The 10,537-nt window shown below is 45.1% G+C and overlaps 1 protein-coding gene across 1 annotated transcript in view; it reads left to right on the top strand.

Annotated features, from left to right (window-relative positions):
* Positions 1–5,879: 5,879 nt before the first annotated feature.
* The window catches only part of THBS2 (thrombospondin 2), a 37,824-nt gene continuing 33,166 nt past the window's right edge, over positions 5,880–10,537 (top strand). The window contains exons 1-2 of the mRNA XM_074863053.1: positions 5,880–5,968; positions 10,336–10,410. Of these exons, the coding sequence (XP_074719154.1) occupies positions 10,341–10,410 (70 nt within the window). The 5' untranslated portion in view covers positions 5,880–5,968; positions 10,336–10,340. The remainder of the gene's footprint in view (positions 5,969–10,335; positions 10,411–10,537) is intronic.

The raw sequence follows: 10,537 nt of genomic DNA, 5'->3' as shown, positions 1-10,537 counted from the left end.
CTGGGACTTCTTTTTGTCCCTTTGCAAAAATGGGGGCTATGTTTCCCCTTTTCCAGTCAGTGGGAACTTCACTGGACTTCCACGACTTCTCAGATGTGATGGATAGTGGCTTAGCCACTTCATCTGCCGGTTCCCTCAGGACCTGTGGATGCATTTCATCAGGTCCAATGGACTTGTGCACCTTCAGGTTCCTTAAATGGTCTTGAACCTGATCTTCTCCTACAGTGGGCGGTTCGTCATTCTCCCAGTCTCTGCCTTTGCCTTCTGCATCTTGAGCAGTGTGGCTGGAGCACTTTCTGGTGAAGACTGAAGCAAAAAAATTGTTGAGTACCTCAGGCTTCTCCATATCCTGAGTAACCAAGTCTCCCATTTCCTTCTGGAGACGAGCCACATTTTCCCTAGTCTTCCTTTTATCACCAATGTACCTATAGAAGCTTTTCTTATTGCCCTTCACATCCCTGGCCAGATTTAATTCTACCAGTTCTTTGGCCTTCCTAACCTGATCCCTGGCGGCTCAGACAGTGTCTCTGTGTTCCTCCCAGGCTACCTGTCCTTGTTTCTACCCTCTGCAGGCTTCCTTTTGTGTTTGAGCTTGTCCAGGATCTCCTTGTTCATCCATGCAGGCCTCCTGGTGTTCTTTACCTGACTTCCTCTTTGTCGGGATGCATTGCTCCTGAGCTTGGAAGAGGTAATCCTTGAATATTTATCAGCCTTCTTGGGCTCCTCTTCTCTGAAGGGCTTTATCCCATGCTACTCTGCCAATCAGATCCCTGAAGAGGCCAAAGTCTGCTCTCCTGAAGTCCAGAGTAGCAAGCTTGCTGTGCTCCCTCTTGCTGCCTTATGATCTTGAACTCCACCATTTCATGGCCACTGCAGCCAAGGCTGCCCTTGAGCTTCACACTCCCCACCAGCCCCTCCTTTTTGTTGTACCTGAAACAATATACTAGAACTGTTGAGGTTTTCAAATTACACATAAATTTGAGGTGGTTTCCCTTAAGAACACATATATCAATTCAATGAAGTGTGAGAACATAGGAAGTAGTAACTCTAATAAAGATTTGTAAAGGGTCATGATACAATAATTAATTGAACAATGGATCCAGCACTATTTTAGGATTATGAAAAAGCATGTAAACCTTGGACACACAAACATATGCAAATACTGAATAGAACAGCGAAGATATTTTTATCACTCATTTGACTGGAAAACTATATCCATTTCTGGTCATAACATTTCAAAAATATACATTGATTTTGGATACAAGGGAAAAAAAAGAAAATAAATACAAGAAGAAAATAAAAGAAAAGGAAAAGGAATAAAGGGTATTGAAAAAGAATGAGAACATCTGAGGTGGAAGAAAAGCCCAGACTCCCAAACTCAAAATTTACATTATCAAATAATCTCTGTACCAGGACCCTGAAGGAACTGGCACGGGAGGTTCCAAACCCAGCAACAAATAATTTGAGTCTCACAGGAAATGGGGAAAATTAATATAAATATATTTCATAAAAAAGAAGAGAGCAAAGCAGATCTGAGTAATGCATATGGAATTTAGAGTAAATACTGAAACAAAGAATAAATGGGGAGAAAAACTGGATAAAAACAAGATGCATTTACCAAAGGAAGTTCATGGTACCTTTTATGCTAAGATAGACCTTTTAGAGTAGGAAAACGAAAAATATCTAATTCTGCAGTTGTTAGTAAAACATTAAGCCCAGTGGCACATGGAGAATTATTAGTTAAACTGCAGGAAACGAAGAGTGCTACGAGACATGGACTTTTGAATGAAGAGCCATCCAGGTTGGCAGATAAGTAGTTAGCAAGCTGCCTTAGATAAACATTGTCTGAAGGTTGTTATTGAACTGGTTTCTAGATGGTTTCTGGACGGAGTGTGATAAATATGCAAGGGATTAGACCTGTAAGTGGATATCGAGACTTGTACACAGGTTTTCTATATTTTTATAGCGACTGTTAAACATCACCTTCATTAAGGATTCGGGGGCAGAAGAATGAGGGATAACAGTAAGCACAATTAAAATTAAGTGAAGAATTACTAGTTTCCTTCTTTAGTTTTGAGAAAAATGTATTAAATCCAAATGAAAAGCCAAATGAAAGGCATTATGCTGTATTTGAACAATGGTTGTCTGATGACAGAATTAACATGTAGCATATGATTAACCAAAACAAAAGAGAAGTAAAGCTACACATTTTTACCCAAACTGGGTCTGAACTTCAGCATCTTTAATCTAGCATAACACAGGTAGTTTCCAGGGATATCGTAGTGAGGGACACATCTTTGAACAGTCACACACTTATGCTTACACAAATGCATTAACAGAACATCATGAAACCTCACCAATATGCAGGCATCCACCACCAGTGACATGAAGATGGGCTCATCCCCACCTCTACAAAAACATTCACCCAGCTGCAAAAATGCCACAACCATCAACTTTACTTCTCTTTTCCTTAACGTTGTGAACCATGCAAATTACCATGCAAATTTAAGATGCATTACGTGGTTAGCTGAGAGAAAAATGAGACAGTTTCTGGTCAGCAGAGCTTTTCGTGAAGTAGAACCAGCTTTGTTCTTGTGTGTTTTCCTAGAAGTGAATATTCTCAAAACATAAAATAAACAACTAAATAAATATAAGACAATAATAAATATTAATGTCCCTCTTCGTTTGATGAATATCAGTCCATTCCTGTGCCCTGATTTCCAGCACATCGTTGTGAGCCTTCATGGAAAGGAAAATGAAGCCATGTTAAGAAAATTATATCACTAGGGAGAAGTGCGGTTAATTGCTGCAAGGTAAGTAAACAAGCAAGAATATTAATATCAGTAAAACATGCATAGGTTGAATTATATCACTGTTGATTAGCTTATAATTTTTATTGCCAGAGAACATGGATAGAAAAAGGAAGACTATGTTTTGTAGGAAGGGGAAAAAATTGCAGTTTCCTTATAGTCTTTACTGACATGAAGCCAATTAGGTCTTAAATACATTGAAACATAGAAATAATTACAAATAAATAAATAGCTAATCACTTGCAAGAACTGGCAAGTCTGCCACAAATGTGTGTGGAGATACACTGTTTTGTTTCTGGTGTCTGCTGTATGACATTTTTCCCATTACTCTAGTTTCCCCAGCATTTCATTATATGACTAATATCAAATTGAATAGTCTATGGTTATCATAGGAGTAAATTTCTCTGTTCACTTTTCAAGAGTACCAGAGACAGCCACAGTGGAACAAGGAACATAACAACAAAACCAATTTTCTTCACCTTTGAACTATTTCAGAGGGGTTTTTGAACTCATTTAATTCTATGTGGATGATGGCTTTCAGAGCCATTTCAGAGTAAAATGGATACTTGTAGGCACGAGTACTTTAAGAGGCCCCACTTTTAATATGTATGCCCAAGCATTTGTTTGGGAGTGAAGGTGTGCTGACTGGGCAGCTGAAATGCTGCCATCTGACTCCTCTGACCATTCACAGCTAAGCAAGATGATTTGCATTTTATATATTCATCAATAATGCAAGTAATGGCTATTTGTGCACAGCCAAGTAATGAATGTGCTAGGGGAAGCTGTGATCTGTGTGTGGATGTTCTTATGGGGGGAAAAAGAGGCAAAACACATATTAGAATTAAAAAAATATGGGAATTATTTGTTCAGCTTTAATCATCATAATGATTATCAGGCCACAGCTGAATGACGCTCTTTCTCCCACTTAGAGACCAACAGCCAGCTGTAGTACTTTCATGAATTGCTTGCTTTCATCTCTTCATTCCATCCTGTGGGACCCACGACTCCATCTGTGGGAGTTTTGAACATATGGAGAGATATCAAACCCCCAGGCTGTTCTCTGTGGCCTTTCAATTTTTTTGCATTCAATTTCAATTCTTTTGAGTATGTTTTTTTCTTGCCCTGTTGGGGCTTTCATCCATTTGGTTTCTCTTCCTAGTTGCATCTCTTGATCTCTTCAGACTCTGTGAATCCTGTGTTTCAGGGACGCACTGTACCTGGTGAGACCATACTTTGCTGTTGGCCAGCCACCCTGCTGTACCTACAGAAAAATGGAGGGCAAGGGGAAGGGTGCAGATGCCCAGGCCCTTGCTGGGAGGAGGGAGAAAGCGTGGCAGAGGCAGCACCCTTGGGCATGAGGCTGCATGTGTGCCCAGGAGCAGGGCTCCTGTCCTGTGTTTGCACCTAAAGTCTCCTCAGCCCCCGCCCAGCAGCCAATGCACGCAGCAGTGGGAATAATCTGGATTTCATGGGACAGTTGTGCAGGTAAGTCAAGGACCCAGCATGATCCTGGTGAAATGCAAATGTGGGTCTCATTGCCATAAAAAATTCTTTTTACACTGAGATAATTCAAACATTTACAACAACTTGTTAAGCTCTCAGTAAGTGTTTGGTATTTTATTTCACCTAAATAAGTGAAAAGAAGCTAGGCCCCAGCCTTCAAAGGTAGTTTGGCTCTACCTCCTCCTGAAATGAATGGCATCTGGTCCCCTGAACAACTTTTATAATCCAGTTGGTCCACTGAAGTTATCTTTTAAGTTGTATTCACTTACTCCTCAGCTAAAACTACTACCAACTGCAGTATGTTTTACTTCTAAAGATTGAATCCAAACCATCTAAAAGCTTCGACCTTCGGGCTGTCTTTGGACATATGTAAATACAACAGACCAAATTCCTTTTGATATACAGAAGACACAGTACTGCAAATAAGATAAAAATTATCATAATACAGCCTGGATAATAAGGATAGTTTTAGATGTTTAAAAGTCAGTGCTGTAGTGATGTATTCTTTTCCTGTTATAGTGACACTATCAATACCTTTGTGATAGAATGTGAAACTATGTAACAAAGTTGTAATAAAAGCAGGTCTTAGGGTAATAAATCTGTTCTGAATCTAGTAAAAGGGGGTTTTTGGAACCCAAAGCAACAACGTGGGATTTACTGAGCATTTTCAGTGCTCATTTGCATTGCACTTGGTAGGGGAATGTTCCTTTTTGGAGGCTGAAAATATTTGGCAGCCCTAACACGTTCAGCAGCTCACACGTGGGGAAAGAATACAAAAATTCTGTAAAATGGCTAAGGACACATTTAACTGTTTGTAGACGGATATTTGTTTTGTCATATGTACTGTAAGGAAACGGAAAAAACAGTTTCTGACTGTGAGTTAGAAGCCTAGGGCTCCACTTACAGCTCTTTCCTTAAGTTATTGTGTGACACCCATTAAATCATGTAGGAACCAATTAGCAAAACACTTAAACATGTGCTTAGCTTTAAACTCCAAGTCCTCCTGTTGAAACCACTGAACAAGCTTTTATGTATAAGCATTTTGTTGAGTAAAGATGAAGTGCGTAAACAGGTGGTGGCAAGATTTCCCTCTTTGACAAGATTACTGTAAAAGTATACCAGCTGGTACTTGTACAGCCCATGGCTATTTGTTCTGACAGAATGTGTTAGCATTTCTACCTGGATACATTTTATACCCGGAAATTATTTAAGGAAGGTTGGAAATAAACCACTTCTCCCTCTGAATCAAAGAACGGAAAAATAAGTACCTAATTATGATGCCCATTTTTTCTCTCTACTTATGCACCAGAACTTAAACCAAAGCATCAATAAAGCTTTGTCAAAAATAACTTCCTCTCTCATCATAGGTGAATTCACCGTCCCTTGTGCAATCTATTCCAGTATTCAAAATCTGCATTTAGCTGGAGTACTTACAACATGTTGTCTGAGGAACCATACAGGTCTCTCTCCGATTCACTACAAGCTCATTCAAAAAACTGAGTGGCTGAGTCACATGCTAATCTGAAGTAATCTCTTTCAGCTTTGGAACCCCGATATAGTGAATTATGAAAATCAAACCTCACCACAGGAAAAAAACTGAAAAGTTCTTCATGCCTGCAGGACAGCATTTCAGAAAGCATGTTTATCAGTAACAGGTGAGCATCCAGGACTGCAGGATAAGACCTGAAGGACTATTCATCATATTTGTTCAACTAGATCCTTTTCAATTAGTGGGGATGCTTTTGTGGGAAAAGAAAAAAAAAGTTGATCAGGATTTCACCCTGCAGAACTCATGGAATTTGTCTTCTGGCATCATGCCACAGTAGCTTCAGTTTTATCAGAAAAACAGTCAGAAAAATATATTCTATTATTCCACTCATCTAATGAGATTTCTTCTAATGTAGGATAGTTCAAGTCTTGCCCCAAGCTAAGATAAGCCAGAACATCAGTGACAAACTCCTAGGCAAAACCCAAGAATTATTTGGCGAAGATCCATCAAATCACAGTTCTTTCTGATAGTGCCAGACCATAATCCTGCCATTCCCCAGTGATTTTCAGTAATGAATGTTACCTTGCACAGTGCTCACATGATCCAAAATGGAAGTCCCCTAGGGCTGGTGCAGAAGGGAAAAAAAGCAATAACCCAAACAGTAGACAAAAAAAGGCAAAGGGAGGTGCATAAAAAAATGAGAAGTTAAGGACCTGCATAAAGGAATGAGCAGTTAAGGACCTGTGCTCGTGCCCGATGTGCCAGTCTGAAGCAAAACGCAATGAAAGGTAAAACACTACAGAAAACCTTTAGTATGAGAACTACTGTTACCTCACTAGCGTTCCTAACTGTTAGGAAATCAGACTTTATTATCTCTCTGATTACCATTGCTCGCTTTCACCTTGTACTAGAAAAGCAGGTAGGTTGAGAAACATGAATGTAATTACAATGTTTGCTTGTGTACATTGGCTAGCTGGGGAAAGCAGAGTGTGCGTTCATTCCTGTGAGCTTTTCCATGAGGAATCTTGGAAAGAAGAGGATGTTTACCTCTTCCAAGGTGGCCAGGGGAAAGTGAGCAGTGAGCATTTTCACAGTCGTGGAAAGAACAGAACCAAATCTGTCTTCTCAAAGGCCATCATCCTAAATATAAGTCACTCAGCTTGAAACAATATGCTATCAATCCTTCATTCCTGTAACACCCACAGAGATGGAAAGAAGAGTTTTGATATGAGGTAGCTGGTTAAAAGCAATCACAATCAAATTTGTCTTTAAACTGTCCTTTTACTGACTTAAAAATTTCCACTGTAAAACGTATACGTATAGGAATGTACAAATAGTAAACTGCACCATCTCAGAGATACCTTGTAGGTCTCTTAAACACTTTGCTGCCCTCTCTCTCTAACGGGAAACCCAGAGCAGCTTCCCAACAAGAGTTGTGCAAGAGCTGTTCAAAGTCTTGTGGCAAACGCACCATACAACTACATATAGAGATACAAAGACTAAGTCGTAATATAGTGGAGAGAATGAGTAAACTCAGTAGAATTTGAGGTTTTGTGAACTTCATTAGCTATTTTTTTAAATTCTTGAGGTTTCGCAAAACTGAAAACCAAATGTCTTAGGAACACAAAAAAGCCCTCTCCCTCCTAGCTTGGCTCAGTCTCCTGGACCCTGTGAGAAAGGGGAAGGCTCCTTGGCTCCCGCTACCCTGCAAGGCCAAGGCCAGCCAAGTTGGAAGGAGCTTCCATGGCAAAAGGAAAGGCAGCGATGCTTGCGTTGGCGTTTTCTGCTCTAGTGACAGATTGAGCCTTTTGAAGTCTTCTGAGTTCCGAAACGTCAACACCTTTTTCTACTGGAATTTCAAATTATGATGAGTAAAGTTGATGACTTCCTATGCTGTTTTTTCTTTATATTTCTTTGAGGGGTTTTTTGGGTGGGGTTTTTTTGGTTTTTTTTTTTTGGTGTTAATGTTTGTGGTGTTTATCCACCTATACATTTGACAGGGCTCCATTTCTTGGATTCTGCAGGCAACTCAGCCAAATCCATGCCTCTTTGCATCAGCTACAGGATCCTTCCACAGATACTCCACAACCCCAGTTCAGGCCTCAGCAGCAGGGATCTTGGTCTCGTTTGACTTCTGAAACGTTTCTGCATGCCAGGGCATCCGTGGACCCACCGCAGGGATCCAGTCTCCTGCTCCACACGGAGCATGGTGCCTGCAGCCGCTCTGGCTGCTCCTCAGCACGGTGACCCGCTAGTCCAAGGGTTGGGACTGGAGTCCTTGCTTGCGGAGATGCTTTCTAGTCCTTCCACCGAGGCTGGGAGCAGCCCAACTGCGAGATTTCTTGTGTGCCGCTCTCATTAGCCCGAGGCAAGGCTCCCTTCCCGAGGAGCAGCGCGCCTAAGCAAGGCCACTGCTCCTTCTTTGAAAGGGATCAAAGGGGACGGTGCCTCCTACGGGGCGAGCGGGACCGGGGTGCCGGGCTCGCTCCAGCGGCTGCTGGCTGACCTCCAGTCAGCCCCGTACAAACGGGGCGGGGGAGGTGACCGGGGCAACTCTCGCCTCTGGGCTGCTCTGTAACTTGGAAATAAAAAGGATAAACCCGAGAGGATTCAGGCCTCGGGAAGGCGGAGTTTCGCCGCAGCGGCGGCAGGAGCACCGAGCTCTCAGCCGGCGAGGTTTCGCGAAGCCCCCGGCCGGGCCGGAGGGGCCGGGGACGCGCTCCCCGCCCGCGGGGGTGCGGGCTCGGGAGGCCCCGGCGGCGGGTGCCGCCCGCGCTCGCCTCCCCGCTGCCGGGACCTGACGCCTCCTCCAGGGCTCATCCCCCCGCCAGACCCGGGGCGCGACGGCGCGCTCGGCCGCCGCTCTCTCCCGCCTCTCCGCGCCGCTCCGCTCCCGCGGGGGCGGCCCTGGCCGCCCGGCCCGCCTCCCGCACCGCCCCTGCGCCGCCGGCGGAGGGCGGCCGGGGCCGCGGGGCGGGGCGGGGGAGGGCCCAGGCCCGGGATGGCCTCGCAGGTAGGCGAGCGCCGGCCGCCCGGTGGGGAGGGGGCGGCGGGGGGGTTGTGTCACCGCCGCGGAGGCGCGAGCCGGGGGCGCTCCCCGCCGCCGCTGATTGACAGCGGGGCCCAGCCCGCAGCCCATAAAGGCGGCGGCGCGGGGCGCGGGGCCGCGGAGGGACTTGCGACGGCGGCAGGGCACCGCGCTCCGCTCCCACCGGCCTCCCCGGCACAGCCTCGGCGCGCCGTCGGCTCCCCCCATGCCAGGTGAGGCGCAAGGCGGGAAGGCGCCGTGCCCTGCTGTGAAGCCCCCCCCGGGGGGGGGCTGCCACCGCCCGGCGGGGCCGGGGGGCGACGGGGGCTGCTCGTCGTGGGCAGCCGCGAAGCCCCGGTCGGAGCTCGCCGTGGGCAGGCGGGTGGGCGCTGCCGTCTGCCGCGGGTGCCCCGGGTGGAAGGTGAAGAGAGCTGCCCCGGGTGGAAGGTGAAGAGAGCTGCCCCGGGGAGGGCCGCCCAGAGGCGGTGTGCCGCAGCCGTCGGTGTGCCGCAGCCGTCGGTGTGCCGCAGCCGTCGGTGTGCCGCAGCCGTCGGTGTGCCGCAGCCGTCGGTGGCCGTGCCCGCGCCCTCCGGGCAGGGTCCTCTGGGGGAGGCGCTGGCTTTGAGAGGGGAGAGAGGCTTCCTGGCTGTAGCGGTGATACCTCCGGGTGACAGCTAGTGAGAGTTCCCTGTAGGAAACATAAAATATAGACAGTAAAAGGTGGCATCCCTGAGTCCTTATAAAAATGTGTGGAATTAGCAGTGTTGAAGCGGTGTGGCTGTATCCAGAGAAACGTATATCTGCACGTTCCAGTGAATGGCGTCTGCTCCATTCATTGTGAGTGCAGACACATCTGGAGATGCAATTATGTGGCTTATGACTGCATAGTGCTTCAGGGCAAAAACGGCATCACGTTAAAAGTCACTTCATCCAGCTGTGCTTGGGTACAGAGGATCATAAGAATGGGTAAATGATAGAGAGATAAATATAGAGACAGGAAAGAGAGAGGAATTTGCATGATGGCACTGACAAAGGTACTGAAAGGTACCCCTAGTACTCAGAACCAACATCTAGTGAGATGCCATTATCCTGCAAGGAATTTCAGCTGGACGTTGTGCTCCAAAGTAAAGATGCAACTGCTAATATGTGGTATCTTGTGTAGTGTCATGTGGTCCCTATGCCAGCTGCTGAAATATCATGGGAAAAATAATGGTGTATATTATCTGTATGTCTTTCCTTTTTATTATTAAGGACATTTGCATAAAAAGGAGCTTTATCGTCCAGAATTCCCCTTCCATTTGCCTGATGTCATATTTTACTTCTGGCATCGAAAATAACCCCAGAATAAGTATTACAAGAATCAGACAAGATAGAGATTCTGATTTTATATGTATAGTTGCTTATAATGAGAGTTCTGTTTATGGCATTTCATGAGGTAAATTAAAATATTTGTAGTTGATAAATATTCTTTCCCTAATACTTACTACTTTTTGGTTTATTCATAGGAGTTATGCTGCAGAGGAGTGGGCTGTTGTGGCTTGCTGTCTTGATAACCCTGTGGGTTTCCTCAAATGCTCAGGGTAAGTTCTGACACTTCTTAACTAGATACAGAATAACTGCCAAAGCTAAAAGTTGGTGTAAAACATTGGCTTACCTAAGCTACAGTGGGCAAATTAATCATATATGATCTTTTTAGAAGTGCCTGGA

The sequence above is a fragment of the Strix uralensis genome, chromosome 3 (assembly GCF_047716275.1).
Source record: "Strix uralensis isolate ZFMK-TIS-50842 chromosome 3, bStrUra1, whole genome shotgun sequence".
Lineage (NCBI taxonomy): Eukaryota > Metazoa > Chordata > Aves > Strigiformes > Strigidae > Strix > Strix uralensis.
Note: the sequence above shows the minus strand (reverse complement) of the source record. Positions and strands in the feature narration are given on the sequence as shown.